General features: G+C 39.7%; 1 protein-coding gene across 1 annotated transcript in view; it reads left to right on the top strand.

Annotated features, from left to right (window-relative positions):
* Positions 1 to 17,661, top strand: part of MROH9 (maestro heat like repeat family member 9) — a gene marked incomplete at both ends in the record, with an annotated part of 197,252 nt that overhangs the window by 5,523 nt on the left and 174,068 nt on the right. Inside the window, one exon of the mRNA XM_082612264.1 lies at positions 13,174 to 13,471. Within this exon, the coding sequence (XP_082468390.1) occupies positions 13,174 to 13,471 (298 nt within the window). The remainder of the gene's footprint in view (positions 1 to 13,173; positions 13,472 to 17,661) is intronic.

Below are 17,661 nucleotides of genomic sequence, written 5' to 3'. Positions count from 1 at the left end.
CAAAAACAAATCCAAAATAATTAATGAAATGGCGATAAGAACATACATATTGGTAAATACTTTAAACGTAAATGACTAAATGCTCCAACCAAAAAACATAGACTGGCTGAATGGATAAAAACAGGACCCATATATATGCTGTCTACAAGAGACCCACTTCAGATCTATGGACACATACAGATGAAAGGGAAGGGATGGAAAGAGGAATTCCATGGAAATGGAAATCAAAAGAAAGCTATAGTATCAATACTCATATCAGAGAAAATAGACTTTAAAATAAAGACTGTTACAAGAGAAAAAGAAGGGGACTTGCCTGGTGGAACAGTGGTTAAGAATCTGCCTTCCAATGCAGGAGACACTGGTTCAAGCCCTGGTCTGGGAAGATCCCACATGCTGCGGAGCAACTAAGCCCGTGCACCACAACTACTGAGCCTATGCTCTAGAGCCTGTGAACCACAACTACTGAGCCCACGTGCTGCAACTACTGAAGCCTGCACACCTAGAGCCCATGCTCTACAACAGAAGCCACCATAATGAGAAGCCCACGCACTGCAATGAAGAGTAGCAGCCAAAAATAAATAAATTTATTTTTTAAAAAAAGATCTTTCCCCCTTAAAAAAAAAAAGAGAAAAAGAAGGACATGACATAATGATCAAGGGGTCAATTCAAGAAGATGTAACAATTGTAAATATATATGCAGCCAATATAGGAGCATCTCAATATATAAGGCAAATATTATCAGACATAAAGTGAGAAATCTACAGTCACACAATAACAGTGGGGGACTTTAACACCCCACTTTCATCAATGGACAGATCATCCAGAGAGAAAGTCAATAAGGAAACACAGGCCTTAAATAACACATTAGATAGATGGACTTAACTGATATTTATAGAGCATTCCATCTGCAAACAGCAGAATAAACATTCTTTTCAAGTGTTCATAAAACATCCTCCAGGATAGATCACATGCTGGGCCATAAAATGAGCCTTGGTAAATTTACCAACATTGAAATCATATCAAGCATCTTTTCCAACCACAACACTATGAGATTAGAAATCAACTGTAAGAAAAAAACTGTAAAAAACACAAACACGTGGAGGCTAAACAATATGCTATTAAACAACTAATGCATCACTGAAGAAATCAAAGAGGAAACCAGAAAATACCTAGAGACAAATGAAAACAAAAACATGATGATCCAAAACCTATGGGACACATCAAAAGCCATTCTAAGAGGGAAGTTTTTAGCAATATAATCATGCCTCAGGAAACAAGAAAAATCTCAAGTAAACAACCAAGCCTTACACCCAAAGCAACTAGAGAAAGAACAAACAAAACCTAAAGTTAGCAGAAGGAAAGAACTCATAAAGATCAGAGCAGAAATAAATGAAATAGAGATGAAGAAAACAATAGAAAAGATCAGTTAAACTAAAAGCTGTTTCTTTGAAAACATAAACAATTTTAGCCAGGCACATCAAGAAAAAAAAGTGAGAGGGCTCAAATCAATAAAATTAGAAATGAAAAAGGAGAAATTAAAACAGACACCACAGAAATACAAAGGATCATGAGACTACTAAAAGCCACCATATGCCAATAAAATGGACAACCTGGAAGAAATGGACAACTCCTTAGAAAGGTACAATCTCCCAAGACTGAACCAGGAAGAAATAGAAAATATGAATAGACCAATCACAAGTACTGAAATTGAAACTGTGATTAAAAATCTTCCAACAAATAAAAGTCGAGGACCAGATGGCTTCACAGGTGAATTCTATCAAACACTTAGAGAAGAGCTAACACCTATACTTCTGAAACTATTCCAAAAAGTTGCAGAGGAAGGAATACTCCCAAACTCATTCTATGATGCCATCATTACCCTGATGCCAAAACCAGACAAAGATACCACACACACACAAAAAGAAAATTACAGGCCAATATCACTGATAAACTTAAATGCAAAAGTCCTCAACAAAATACTAGCAAACCAAATCCAACCATACATTAAAAGAATCATATACATGATCAAGTGAGATTTATCCCAGGTATGCAAGGATTTTTCAATATCTGCAAATCAATCAGTGTGATACACCACATTAATAGAAGAATAAAAACCATATGATCATCTCAGTAGATACAGAAAAAGCTTTTGACAAAATTCAACACCCATTTATGATAAAAACTCTCCAGAAAATGGGCATAGAGGGAACCTACCTCAACATAATAAAGGCCATATATGACAAATGCACAGCTAACCTCATACTCAATGGTGAAACGTTGAGAACATGTCCCCTAAGATCGGGAACAAGACAAGGATGTCCACTATTGTCACGTTTATTCAACTTACTTTTGGAAGTATCAGCCATGGCAGAGAAGAAAAAGAAATAAAAGGAAACCAAATTGGAAAAGAAGAAACAAAACTGTCACTCTTTGCATATAACATGATACTATATATAGAAAATCCTAAAGATTCTACCAGGAAAGTACTAGAGCTCATCAATGAATTTGGTAAATTTGCAGGATACAAAATTCATACACAAAAATCTGTTGCATTTCTATACATTAACAACGAAAGATCAGAAAGAGAAATTAAGAAAACAATCCCATTTACCATCATATCAAAAAGAATAAAATACCTAGGAACCTACTTACGGAGGCAAAAGACCTGTACTCCAAAAACTATAAGACACTGATGAAAGGAATCAAAGATGACACAAACAGATGGAAAGATATACCATGGTCTTGGATTAGAAGACTTAATACTGTGAAAATGACTATACTACCCAAAGCAATCTACAGATTCAATGCAATCCCTATGAAATTACCAATGGAAGTTTTCACAAAACTAGAACAAAAAATTTTTTAATTTATATGGAAACACAAAAGACCCTGAATAGCCAAAGCAATCTTGAAAAAGAAAAACAAAGCTGGAGGAATCAGGTTCCCCGACTTCAGACTACACTACAAAGCTACAGTCATCAAAACAGTATAGTACTGGCACAAAGACAGATGTTTAGATCAATGGAACAGTATAGAAAGCCCAGAAGTAAACCCACGCAACTATGGCTAATTAATCTACAACAAAGGAGGCAAGAATATACAATGGAGAAAAGACAATCTCTTCAATAAGTGGTGCTGGGAAAACTGGACAGCCACATGTAAAAGAATGAAACTAGAACATTCTCTAACCCATATACAAAAATAAACTGAAAATGGATTAAAGATCTAAAGGTAAGACTGGGTACTATAAAACTCTTAGAGGAAAACACAGGCAGAACACACTTTGACCCTAATTGCAGCAATATCTTTTTGGATCCACCTCATACAATAATGAAAATAAAAACAAAAATAAACTAATGGGACCTAATTAAACTTAAAAGCTTTTGCACAGCAAAGGAAACCATAAACAAAATGAAAAAACAACATGTGGAATGGAAGAAAATATTTGCAAATGATGTTACCAACAAGGGATTAATCTCCAAAATACACAAGCAGCTCATACAGCTCAATATCAAAAAACAAACAACCCAATCCAAAAATGGGTAGAATATCTAAATAGACATTTCTCCAAAGAAGACATATAGATGGCCAACAGGCACATGAAAAGATGTTCAACATCGCTAATTATTAGAGAAATACGAATCAAAACTACAGTGAGGTATCACCTCACACCAGTCAGAATGGCCATCATCAAAAAGTCTACAAGTAATAACTACTGAAGAGGATGTGGAGAAATGGGAACCCTACTACACTGTTGGTGAGAATGTAAATTGATACAGCCACTGTGGAGAACAGTATGGAGGTTCCTTAAAAAACTACAAATAGAATTACCATATGACCCAGCAATCCCACTACTAGGCATATACCCTGAGAAAACCATAATTCAAAAAGAGACATGTACCAAAATGTTCATTGCAGCTCTATTCACAATAGCCCGGAGATGGAAACAACCTAAGTGTCCATCATCGGATGAATGGATAAAGAAGATGTGGCGCATATATACAATGGAATATTACTCAGCCATAAAAAGAAACGAAACTGAGCTATTTGTAATGAGGTGGATAGACCTAGAGTCTGTCATACAGAGTGAAGTAAGCCAGAAAGAGAAAGACAAATACCGTATGCTAACACATATATATGGAATTTAAGAAAAAAAAAAGTCATGAAGAACCCAGGGGTAAAACAGGAATAAAGACACAGACCTACTTGAGAATGGACCTGAGGATATGGGGAGGGGGAAGGGTAAGCTGTGACAAAGTGAGAGAGAGGCATGGACATATATACAGTACCAAACATAAGTTAGATAGATAGTGGGAAGCAGCCGCATAGCACAGGGAGATCAGCTCGGTGCTCTGTGACCACCTGGAGGGGTGGGATAGGGAGGGTGGGAGGGAGGGAGACGCAAGAGGGAAGGGATGTGGGAACAGATGTATATGTATGACTGATTCACATTGTTATAAAGCAGAAACTAATAATAAAAAAATAAAAAATAAAAAGGAAGGAAATTCTTTATTTATTTTATTTTTATTTTTTTAAATTTTATTTATTTATTTTTGGCTGTGTTGGGTCTTCGTTTCTGTGCGAGGGCTTTCTCTAGTTGCGGCAAGCGGGGGCCACTCTTCATCGCGGTGCGTGAGCCCCTCATTATCGCGGCCTCTCTTGTTGCGGAGCACAGGCTCCAGATGCACAGGCTCAGTAGTTGTGGCTCTCGGGCCCAGTTGCTCCGCGGCATGTGGGATCCTCCCAGACCAGGGCTCGAACCTGTGTCCCCTGCATTAGCAGGCAGATTCTCAACCACTGCGCCACCAGGGAAGCCCTATTTATTTTATTTTTGTCTGCATTGTGTCCTTGCCACTGCACGCAGGCCCCCTCCAGCTGGGGTGAGCCGTGGCCACTCCCCACCATAGCGTGCAGGCCTCTCATTGCGGTGGCCTCTCCCGTTGCTGAGCACGGGCTCCAGGCGTGCAGGCCTCAGTAGCCGTGGCACATGGGCTCAGTAGTTGTGGCTCGCGGGCTCCATAGCTCAGGCTCAGCAGTTGTGGCGCACGGGCCTAGTTGCTCCACGGCACGCGGGATCCCCCCAGACCAGGGCTCAAACCCGTGTCCCCCGCATTAGCAAGCAGACTCTTAACCACTGCGCCACCAGCGAAGACCCCAAAATATTTCCTTCAATGTACGTATGGAAGTAGAATTGAATTTATCCAGAAAGAGATCAAGTAACTATCTCTGTGTTCTAATATAAGGGAATGACGAAGATACCTTCTGCATTCAGACACCCTCTGTAATCTTCCCTGTTTACTCAAAGTTACACTAATAAGTAGTCATTCCTTTGAGTTAATGCATTAATTCTAGAGTTAAAAATATGAATACTTCTAGGAGAAGAAAAACACATTAAGCCACTCTTGCTATCTACGCATTTATACATTCAAATGAGCAGCTACTAAGCAGAAGGGGTCAAGGGAGTTGGGCAGGAAAGCTTTAAATTGGGGGGATACAAAGAAAGCTTGGCCTAGCACTGGTGAGTCAGAGTGGGGTGCTGGGCAGTAGGATTAAACCTGGCATTTTGGGGGTGGGGAAACAAGGCATCAAAGTTCATGTAAGTGCTGAGGACATTGTAGTGTGGAGTTGGCTCTGTATTCTGGAAGGACCATCTACAAGAATGAAAACATGATACCTAAACGTGTAGCAAAGGGTTTGTGGATAGTCAAATAAAGCTTTTACTTCCTTTGTAGTTATTAAAAAGTCTGGGCTACCTTCAAATGCTAAATTATGGTTTGTGTTAGATATTTGGGGGTGCCTAGAGGTTGCAATCCATTTGGCTGAGTATTTCCTAGTCTGTATGTTATGTCATTTTGATTTTCTGTTGAAGGGCTGTGGGGACTTGGAATGGGCATCCTCAAGGGGTTCAGAGGGATTTTCTGCCAATCTAATCAACAATAGCTCTGGCTTAGTTAGCTTGTTTTCAAAATTGTAGACACTGTTTTCCAAAATTAATATTTTTGAATATTCAGCACATCCCTGGGGGAGAGCAAAGGGCCTCCCCACCTTTGTTTCCCCTGCAAAACAAGTCAAGATGAAGTCTTTGCTGATGAAACTCTTGGCTTCCTCTTATTCAGCTGTGCTTCATCCCTGCAGCTTTCCCTCTTGGAAATCCCAAAATAGTCAAGGAGGCTGGCCTCCAAGTCTAGAGTTGACCCTGCCTGTCTGGCTGCCTTCCAAAAAAAGATTTTTATGAAAATGTTACTTTGTTTTTTTTTCTCATCAGAGACTTTGAAAAAATTGTAACCCATGCAAAGCTGTGTCCTTCCCCTCTTTACCATTCTTTCACAGTTCTAAAGTCTTTCTTTTTTTACTTTCTTTTTTTATCAAGGATAAAAGCTTCCTTCTCTAGGCCTAATAGTTTCTGAGAGAAACTTGGGCAGTAGAGAAGCATGATGCCTTGACCATAAAAGTGTCAAGATATTTGAGGTAACGATAGGAAGATATTAAAACCCTGAAAAAAATTGTCCTTCTATCCAGCAATCAACTCCCTCTTTGCTTCAGTGGGAACTTGGTTATACTTTACTTTTCACACATACCAAAAAAAAAAAAAAACATTGCTGTTGACAAAGCCTGGGATATAATAAGGAGTCCTACGACCTATACCTTAATCGTTCTGTTAAGGGAGACTTCATTTCCAAATTCCCCATCAGAATGCTGTGGTTGTGTTGATTACGAGGAATAAGGGCTTGGTACCTCCCACTGTAATTTTCTGGTATATTTGGCTGCATCCCTTATTAGGCTATGAGCTCCTTCAGAACCAAATCTGGGCCTCATTAACCTCTACATTCCCAGTCCTTATCACAGTGCTCGACATATAGGAACTGCTCAACAAATGTTGAATTTGATCTACAGTTAAAAGATCAAAAATGTGGCTCTCCTTCATGGTTAACTAGTTAAGTATTATAGGGAGAGTCAGGTAGCCTTTCTGAGGCTCTTTTTCATGTGAAAAATGGAAATAATATGACTGAATGCCTGCATGAGTTGTAAGAGGCTTAAATGAAATAATTGTATGTGGAAATGCTGTAATTATAAAGAGTTGTGCAAATGTTGATTGTCATCATGTAGGCCCAGGGCAAGGGGGCTAACTGTTCTCCTTTCTTTCTGTTTGACTATCACTCCAGGAAGGTTAGGGCTCAAGAAAAATAGGGTGTTCTGGTGCTGACCTCAGTGTGTACCAGTTGTGTGAGCTTAGGCATGTCACTTTTTAAGCCTCTTCTTCCTTCTCAGTGAATTGAGGAGATTGTATTAAATAGACACATGGCCTAACACACTGCCCCCACCCACTGTAAGCTCTTAGGAGTTTGTCATGGAGGGGACTCAAAGTAGTGTTGTGAAAGTTACAGACTTTGGAGTGAGGCATACATGAGCTGTTCTGCCACTGAACTAGCTGAGTAATCTTGAGCAAGTGACTTTTCAGTTTCTTCAGCTGTAAAATAGAGATAATATCAATATCAACTTCATGAGATGGTTGTGATGATTGCATGAGATGATGGATGTTTAGAGAGTTTCCTGTTTCCCTGTCCTTCCCCCCAACATCAACAGTCTGTCGTCCTCCCAGACCCGACTTTTCCTGGCAGAGTGTTCTAACCCCAAACACAGTGAACAACAGAAAAGAAAGGCTGAGCCCCACCCACCTCAGGTTTCCAGATGTGCCTCCTTACTATTCCCAGGCCCTCATCTATATTTTACCTGATACCAGCTACACTGTTCTCCTTTGGACCAAATCCCAACATATGAAATTATTAATGGCTCTACCAATTTGACTCGCTATATTGGTAAGCACCCTTCTCTTGCATGGACCTATTTCCTTGCAGCTGCAAAAGTCAGTAATCCCTTCCTGATACTTTTGTCAGACCTTCTCAGGGCAGTGGCCAGGGTACATAGGGAGGTGGACAGGAAACACGACTAGGCAAGTTCTCTTCTGGGTTTGATTTCTGCAGATGAGTCCAGGAGCTGCCGTGGAGGACAGGCCTACTCTCTCTGCCTGGGCATCTTCCTCTGCTGCCTAAGAATCCTGGGCTCACTAACTTGTAGTTACCCATTTTTGTCTCAATTACAGTTAAAGGCAGAAATTGCCCAAATTGTCTGACTTCGTTTACTTTGAGCAGATTGACCCAGGAGTCAATTACTTAAACGGTACTATCTTTTCACATACATTCTGATATTCCACATACTTTTTAAGCCTGAACTGATTGCTTAAGTAAAGGACCACTGGGATTTTTATCTAACTGGTTTCTGGAATGTAAAATTATGAAAAATCACAAGGAGAGAAGAACTGAAATTCTGATTACGATGGTTTCATGTTAGTCCAGGGAAGGCTGTGTACGTCAATGAATAAAAGGAATAAGAACAGCAACAATAACCATAACTACTATTCATTGAGTGATTATTTTGTGTACCACATGGTTCGAATAAAGCCATATTAAAGTAGTTGCCAGGCAAAGTACCCAAAACCTTTCCTATGTGCTCTATCAATAGTTTGAAGATGGATTTCAAAAAGTGATAATTGTGCTATTAGACTAGGCTATATCAGTCAATGGGAATAGGAACATATGGTAACAAGACAATTTTAAGTATTAAGAGGGCCAATGACAATTTTGTGGGTTAATGAAAGTTTTAATAAAGTTTTATTTTTTAGCACAAATGCTGACCTATTTTATCCATGCCAGCCAATCATTCCATACTCCAGAACTCTTCATTATCAGCAAATGCAATCCTCTGTAATCTCAATCTCAAACATCCATGCTTTAACCTAAATTCCTACTCTTTTCCTTTAGTACCCAAGTCAACCATCCTTCAATGTCATTGTTCCTTTAGCTTATTGATGCTATGAACTTCTCACTATTCTCACTCCCCTCCACTTTCCTTTGTGTACCTTAAATTCCATGATCTATCACTATAATGAGTCCCTTTCACACACTCTCAAATCCCCTGCCCCTCTCTTACATCATCATACTTGCTTGGCAAACCACAACCTTAGCTCTACCTAACACTCTGGCCCCTCTTCACGAGCACCCATGCAGCTAAGTGTGGCTAGAGAAAGACACAAGCCACACTGACCTGTCTTTGTTAAAGTCATTGCCACCAGCTCAAGTGGGTCCTTAAGGCTGCCCAACAACCATATTTTATTTCCCTTTTCCATTCCCCCTCCTGGTCTCCCAAACAATGATCTTAACACTCTCCTCCCACCACTCCACTAAAACTGCCTTATCAAGGTCTCAAATGACCTACAAGATGATAAAACCAAAGATTGTATCTCAGTTCTCATTCTATTTGATTAAGCAGAAATATTTGACATAAATTTTTAAATTGGGCTCTCAGAATAGCTTTGATCCTTATAGCTATTCCTCCTCAGTTTCTTTTGCTGTTTCTTCCTCATCTCTCTGTCCTCTAGACATTGGAGCACCCCAGTCTTCAGTTGTTGGCTGAAGTCACTCCCCAAGTGATCTCATTATTTCTAAAGGCTTCAGATGCCATTTATATAATGATGACACCCAAATTATGACCCCCTAACTTCCATCCCTGGCAGAAACTATCATCACGTCCCATGTGGATGACTTCAGTAACTTCATAACCCTTCTCCTGCTTCTGCCCTTGTGACTCCTTAGGCTAAAATCACCATGGTAGCCAGAGTGATCCTATTAAAATGTAATTCAGATGATGTCATTCCTCTGCTTAGAACCTTCCATGCTTTCCCATACCATTCAAAGTAAAATCCAAAGTCCTTATCGTGGCCTATATGTCCAGCCTTCCTGCCTGCCTCACTCCACATCCCACACTCACATTAAATCTCTAATCCTATCTACTACTTTTCTCAGGCAGAGATATTTTTCTGTTTTGTTCTTGCTGAATTCCCAGTGTTTTGCATGTAGAGCATAATTAATCAATAGTTGTTGAATGCGCTAATGAATTGATCGACGCTCAATCCTAGAAGGCTAGGTAAAGTGTAGGTTTAGGGCTCTTTGGGGAAACAGTGATGAGTGGTAAATAGGCAGTGAGTTTTCTTCCTCTTCCCATCTTTACCCTCCTACTTACTTTCAAACACACAGTTAATCAAGGAGCCTGAGTGTTCTATGATACCTGCTGCCAAGTTCTCTTTCCATTTATTCTGGCTAAGCTTCACTGATGTGTTGTTGTGACCCTGCCTCATATTGTTTCTCTTCCTTTAAAAGAGGAGAGAGCAGTTCTGGGGAGGGAGAAGTACAAACATACTGTGACGTGGCTGCTGCTGTGATACAAAGGTGCCATTACAGACAGTAATTCTTTATTATCCTGATATAGATCCAAGGGCTGTATTAACTCATAATTGGACTCCTGGTAAGAAATGGAAAGGAATATGTAGGGACCCAAACATGTTGTCTCCCTGAGAGAGAAGAAGCTCACCTACGACCAAGCCTACCATGGACATCAGGTCCATGAGCCTTAGGTTGAGTGTGCCAAATGATACTTGTACCACATGGCACCTATATTTATTGCCACCAGGTAATGACATACTTCTCTGCAAATAGGCTGTACAATTTATCTGATATACTTTCTTCTAACACAATTACCTGTTATATGAAAACTATATTTTCCTCCAAGTTTATACTGCTCCCTTTTGAAAATCAAACTTACTTCTAATCTTTCCTGATCACATGGTAGGCAGCGATAGGTCAGTGTCCCAGGTTGAAGGAAAGGAGAGCTGCTAGTCCTTTGAACTGCTGGTAGCAATGTCTGTATGTTCTTGGGGCACAAGCGAAGGATCCACTCAACCCTTCTACCTGTCTCTCTGTACCCTGCTGTTTGTCCATACGTAGAAAGGCAGATGAAAAGATCCTCTATTTTTTTCATGCCTACACCTTGATTGTGAATTATGGATAAGTGAAGTTTTATTCATAAACCAAGATTTGTATGCATTTCAGCATCAGGATTGGCAAGAAATGTGGAGGAACAACAGTCTGTTGTCATGGTGTTGTCCTTGGCTTGCTCTGCTTCAAACCTACTCCTAGGCTTTTTCCTGCTCCATGTCTTGCCTTCAGTCTCAGCTGTCTATTGGATGGTGATATCATGATAGAATAATAATAATATTTGCTAGTATTTATTAAGCACTGACTATAGGACATGTGCTGTGCTTAGCACTGTATTTTTTTAATTAGTTTCTGCTTTATAACAAAGTGAATCAGTCATACATATACATCTGTTCCCACATCCCTTCCCTCTTGTGTCTCCCTCCCTCCCACCCTCCCTATCCCACCCCTCCAGGCGGTCACAAAGCACCGAGCTGATCTCCCTGTGCTATGCGGCTGCTTCCCACTATCTATCTACCTTACGTTTTTAGCACTGTATTTAATCAGTCACAAAAACCTACAATTTGGGCACTATTATTGTATGTATTTTACCTGAGAGATATGGAGGTTTTTCAAAATCAGGCAATGTGTCCAAGCTCAGGCAGCTAGTAAGTGAGTAGATCATTAACACAGTGACCAAAGTTGCCACCATTAAGCCTGTTCCCCTGCCCCTTTCACTGCTGGCTAACCACAAATAAAGGAGGGGAGATGGGTGCCAGGGCAGGAATAGTGGTGCTGGAAAAACAGGCTTGTTTTGAATTACTAGAAAGTCATGGGACAGATTTTTCAATTCCTTATATGTATCATTTGTGACAACAATACTACAGAATAGAATTACACGCATATTCAAATTGTGCCCGTGCTGGCGGTCTGCTGGAATGAACACAATTAGCCAATCCAAATCTCTGCTGACCAGGTCCTGGGGAAACACAATTGTATCCATTTCAGCATCAAGGAAAGAGAAGGGCTGAATAGGATTCCTGAAAATTGAATCCCAATGTGGGAGAAAGAAATCCACCTCAAGCAACTAGATATTAAGCCTGATACTTCCCCCCCACCAGGAATACAAATTACTCCCCACCACAGTTCTCTTTTGAAAGGACTATTGTGTCATTCATCACTCTATCTGCATTAATTCCTGGCTCTCACAACAAATATATTTTCTAGGGTTGCTAAATTGTGATAAGTTGCAGTGTGTATATAGTAAACACTGGATAATAAAACCAAGAATGAAAGTCTCTGATGTAGATAGCTCTAGGATACAAGGGCAGTTAGTGTAAAGAGTACATATGGGACCTGTGAAATATGCCAAAATGAATAAGACGAAACATTACAGATAGCAAGAAAAACCTCCACCTTTTCCTGTCCTGCCCCACATGAGACCATCATGATTACAATGTAGCAATCAGATTTTAACTGTAGTGAGCAAAGGCACACTGGGAACCACCTGATAAAACTGTAGGGAGGTGAAGTTACTTTTCTGATGTCTTTCTTCTGTACTCAGTTGTGAACTCTTTGGCACAGGGGCTGTTGGTTATTAGATTCCCAGTTCTTTGAGTTTAGTTTCCTCATCTGTGAAACAGACTGAATAATATCTCAGAAGGTAGTCGTAGGAGAACACGAGCCCCCAGAACGTTTAGATTTGAAGGCCAGTAGGGCTAACTTTGGGTAGAGCCAGAGGGCTGTAAGAAATAGAGACTCCTTGGACTCCCCTGGCAGTCAAGTGGTTAAGACTCTGTACTTCCAATGCAGGGGATGCAGGTTTAATTCCTGGCTGGGGAACTAAGATCCCACATGCTGCACAGTGTGGCCAAAAAAAAAGAAAGAAATAGAGACTCCACTCTTCTTAAAGGGTGCGCACAATATCTCACATGCTCCAGGGCCCAGGGCAGAAGCAGTAATTTTAAAGGAGCCTGGGTCAGACCCAACTGCTGGTCTTGGATAACCTCCTAGAGAGGTAGGAGGCAACTGGAGCTCACCCTGGGGACAGAGATGCTGGTGGGCAGCCACTTTTGGCCGCTTGTTCTACCACAAAGACACTGGTGCTGGCAAGAGCCATTTTGGTATCTTTCCTCTAGCTTATTAGCACTGGGACCTGGCCCTGCCCACTAGCCTGTGTGCACCAGTACTGGGACACCTCAGGACAAGTAGCTAGTCAGGCAAGGACACAGCCCCACCCACCAGCAGGCTGGCTGCCTTAGGACCCCCTGAGCTCCCAGCCACCCTGGGACATAGCTCCATCCTCCAGAGGGACCAGACAGAGACCTGACTACCAGCAGACAGACACCAATTCTGGGACACCCAGGGTCCCACAGCCAGAGGTGCCAGCACCCAGCTCTTCATGCCAGTGGGACAGCACTGGCCCCAGGACCAGCCTCACTCATCAGTGGGCAGGCACCAGTCCCAGGACCACCTTGGCCCTGCCTACCAGTGGGTCAACACCAACTACGGGACCCCCAGGGTCCTGCAGACAGAGATCCTGGGACCCAGTTCTGCCCACCAGTGGGCCGGCACTACTTCCAGGATACAGCCCACCAACCAGCTGGCTGGCACCTACCCTAGACCCCAATCCTGCCCAACAGCAGGCCAACACCAGCTCTTGGGTACCTTGGGCCATTCAGTCAGCCACCCTGGGATCCAGCCCCACCAATCAGTGGGCCTACACTAGCTTCAGGATACCCCAGAACCTGTAGCCAGCCATGTCAGGAACCAGCCCCTCCCACCAGCAGGCCAATACAGGCTGTGGGACACCCAGGGTTCTTTAGCCAGAGACCCAAGGACCTGGCTTTGCTCAGCTGGCCTGAGCTCTGTGACCCACTGGGCCCTGGCCCCCTCCACCAGCAGGTCAGCAGCTTCTGCAAAAGGCAGGGCTTGGCAACCAACAGGACCAGGGTCCAGCCACACATACTAGACCTTCCACTGAAGTCACCCACTACAAAAGGAAGGTTCATGCAGCCACATAGGGGCACCCCTAGAGCATATAGTTCTGGTGACCAGAGGGGCGTGCACTGCTGGGATGTATAGGACATCTCCTTCAAAAGGCCACTTCTCCTTTGATCAGAAAACATAGCCAACCCACAAAACACACAGAATTAAAAACAGTGAATTAGGCAAAATGAGGTGATAGAAGAATATGTTCGAAAAAAAGAAACAAGATGAAACCCAAGAGCTAAGTGAAGTGGGGATAAGCAATCTACCTGATAAAGAGTTCAAGATAATGATCATAAAAATGCTCAAAGAACTTGGGAGAAGAATGGTTGAACAGAGTGAGAAAATAGAATTTTTTAAACAAAGAGTTAGAAAATATAAAGAAGAACCAAATAGAGGTGAAGAATACAATAACTGAAATGAAAAATACACTAGAAGGTATCAACAGTAGATTAGATGATAGAGGAATGGATCAGCAAGCTGGTAGACAGAGCAGTGAAAATCACCTAAGCTGAACAGAAAATAGATAAAAGAATAAAAAGAATTGAGGACAGTTTAAGAGACAATACCATGTGTACTATATTCACATCATAGGGATCCCAGAAGAAGGGGGAGGGGGCAGAGAACATATCTGAAGACATAATAGTTGAAAACTTCTCTACCTGTGAAAGAAAACAGACATCCAGGTCCAGGAAGCACAGAGTCCCAGACAAGATAAACCCAAAGAGGACCACACCAAGACACATTGTAATTAAAATGGTAAAATTTAAAGATGAACAGAAAATGTTAAAAGCAGCAAGTTACATTCAAGGAAACACCCATGAGGTTATTAGATGACCTTTCAGCAGAAACTCTGCAGAAGGGAGTGACATGATATATTTAAAATGAAGAAAGGGATGAAATTACAACCAAGAATATTCTACCTGACAAGGCTTTCATTGAGATTTGATGGAGAGAGCAAAAGTTTTACAGGCAAACAAAAGCTAAGAGATCAGAATCACCAAACCAGCTTTTTAAGAAATATTATATCACAACTAGAAATATAAAAAGTATTAAAGGAAAAAATATTATCAGTAAAGGTATGCAGTAAATCTTATACAGTAAAGGTAGTAAATCAACCATGTATAAAGCTTGTAGGAAGGTTAAAAGACAGACAACAGTAGTAAAGTCACTATATCCACAATAAGTCATTAGGGTATACACAAAACAAAAAGATGTAATATATGATGTCAAAAACAGTAAACATAGTGGGGGGCATAGAGTAAAAATGTAGGCTTGTTGAAATGCATTCAAGCTTAAGAGAGCAGCAACATCATCATATCTCATGATATCTATCTACCTATCTATCTATCTATCTATATATCATGGTAACTACGAACCAAAAATCTGTAATAGGTATACAAACAAAAACAGAAAGGAATCTAAACATAGCACTAAAGATATTCATCAAATCACAAGGGAAAAGAGCAAAAGAAGAACAAAGGAACAAAAAAGAACTACAAAAACAATTAACAAAATGGCAATAAGTACATACCTATCAATAATGACTTTAAATGTAAATGGACTAACTGCTGCAATCAAAACACATAGAGTGGCTGAATGGATACAAGAACAAGACCAATATATATGCTGCCTAAAAGAGACTCACTTCAGATCTAATGACACACACAGACTGAAAGGGGAGGGGGTAAAAAATGGTATTCCATACAAATAGAAATCAAAAGAAAGCTGGGGTAGCAATACTTATATCAGAAAAAATAGATGTTAAAACAAAGACTGTAACAAGAGACAAAGAAGGACATTATGTAATGATAAAAGGATTAATTCAACAAGAAGATATAACAATTGTAAATATATATGCATCCACATAAGAGCACCTAAATACATAAAGCAAATATTAATAGACATAAAGGTAAAAATTGACAGTAACTCAATAATATTAGGGGACTTTAACACCCCATTTACATCAAAGGAGAGATCATCCAGACAGCAAATCAATAAGGAAACACTAGCTTTAAATGACACATTAGACCATATGGGATTTAACAGATATATAGAGAGAACATTCCATCCAAAAGCAGCAGAAAACACATTCTTTTCAAGTGCACATGGAACGTTTTCCAGGATAGATCACATGCTAGGCTGTAAATGCAAGCCTTCTCAGTAAAATGAAGAAGATTGAAATCATATCAAGCATCTTTTCCAGTCACAACATTATGAAACTAAAAATCAAGTCCAAGAAAAAAGAACTCCAAAAAAACAAACATGTGAAGACTAACCAATATGCTACTAAACAATCAATGGGTCATTGAAATCAAGGAGGAAATTTAAAAATACCCAGAGACAAATGAAAATGAGAAAACACAATCTAAGATCTATGGGATGCACCAAAAACAGTTTTAAAAGGGAAGTTTACAGAGAAACATGCCTACCTCAGGAAACAAGAAAAAGCTCAAACAACCCAAGCTCACACCTGAAGTACTAGAAAAAGAAGAAACAAAATCCAAATTTAGTAGAAGGAAAGGTATCATAAAGATCAGAGCAGAAATAAATGAAATACAGACTAAAAAACAAAAACAATAAAAAAAGATCAATGAAACTAAGAGCTGGTTCTTTGAAAAGATAAACAAAATTGATAAACCTTTAGCCAGACTCAACAAGAAAAAAAGAGAGAGGATCCAAATATATAAAATTAAAAATTAAAGGGAGAAATTACAACCAACACCACAGAAATACAAAGGATCATAAGCTATTACTACAAAAAACTATATGCCAATAAAATGGACAAACTAGAAGAACTGGAAAAAATTCCTAAAAATGTAAAATTTCCCAAGACTGAACCAGGAAGAAATAGAAAATATAATTAGAACAATTATCAGTAATAAATTTAAATCAGTAATTTAAAAAATTCCCAACAAACAAAAGTCCAGCACCAGATGGTTTCACATGTGAATTCTACCAAACATTTAGAGAACAGTTAACATCTATTTTTCTCAAACTATACCAAATTATTGCAAAGGAAGAAATACCTCCAAACTTATTCTATGAGGTAAGTATCACTTTGATACCAAAACCTAAGACACCTCAAAAAAAGAAACTTACAGGCCAATATCACTGATGAACATAAATGCAAAAATCCTCAACAAAATATTATCAAGCTAAATTCAAGAATACATTAAAAAGATCATATACCATGATCAAGTGGGATTTATCCCAGGGATACAAGAATGGTTCAATATCTGTAAATCAATCAATGTGGCTCACTACATTAACAAATTGAAGAGTAAAAATCATATGATCATCTCAATAGATGCAGAAAAAGGTTCTGACAAAATGCAACATCCATTTATGATAAAAACTCTCAGCAAAGTGGGTATAGAGAGAACATACCTCAACATAATAAAGGCCATATATGACAAGCCCATTGCTAACATCATTCTCAATGGTGAAAAGCTACAAGCATTTCCTCTAAGATCAGGAAAAAAATAAGAATGCCCACTCTCACCACTTTTATTCAACATAGTGTTGAAAGTCTTAGCCACAGCGATCAGAGAAAAGAAATAAAAGGAATCCAAACTGAAAAGGAAGAAGTAAAACCGCCACTATTTGCAGATGACATAATACTCTACACAGAATATCTTATAGATGCCACTAAAAAACTATTAGAAATAATAAATGAATTCAGTAAATTTGTAGGATACAAAATTAATATACATAAATCTATTGCATTTATATGCACTAATAACAAGCTTCCAGAAAGAGAAATTATGAAAACAATCAAATTTACAATTGCATCAGAAAGAATGAAACACCGAGGAACAAATCTAATCAATACAAAAGACCTTAAATAGCCAAAGCAATCTTG

Source organism: Mesoplodon mirus, assembly GCF_964341445.2.
Source record: "Mesoplodon mirus genome assembly, chromosome: 3".
In the NCBI taxonomy this organism is placed as follows: Eukaryota; Metazoa; Chordata; class Mammalia; order Artiodactyla; family Ziphiidae; genus Mesoplodon; species Mesoplodon mirus.
The sequence above is the reverse complement of the archived record's forward strand: the minus strand, read 5'-3'. Positions and strand labels throughout refer to the sequence as shown.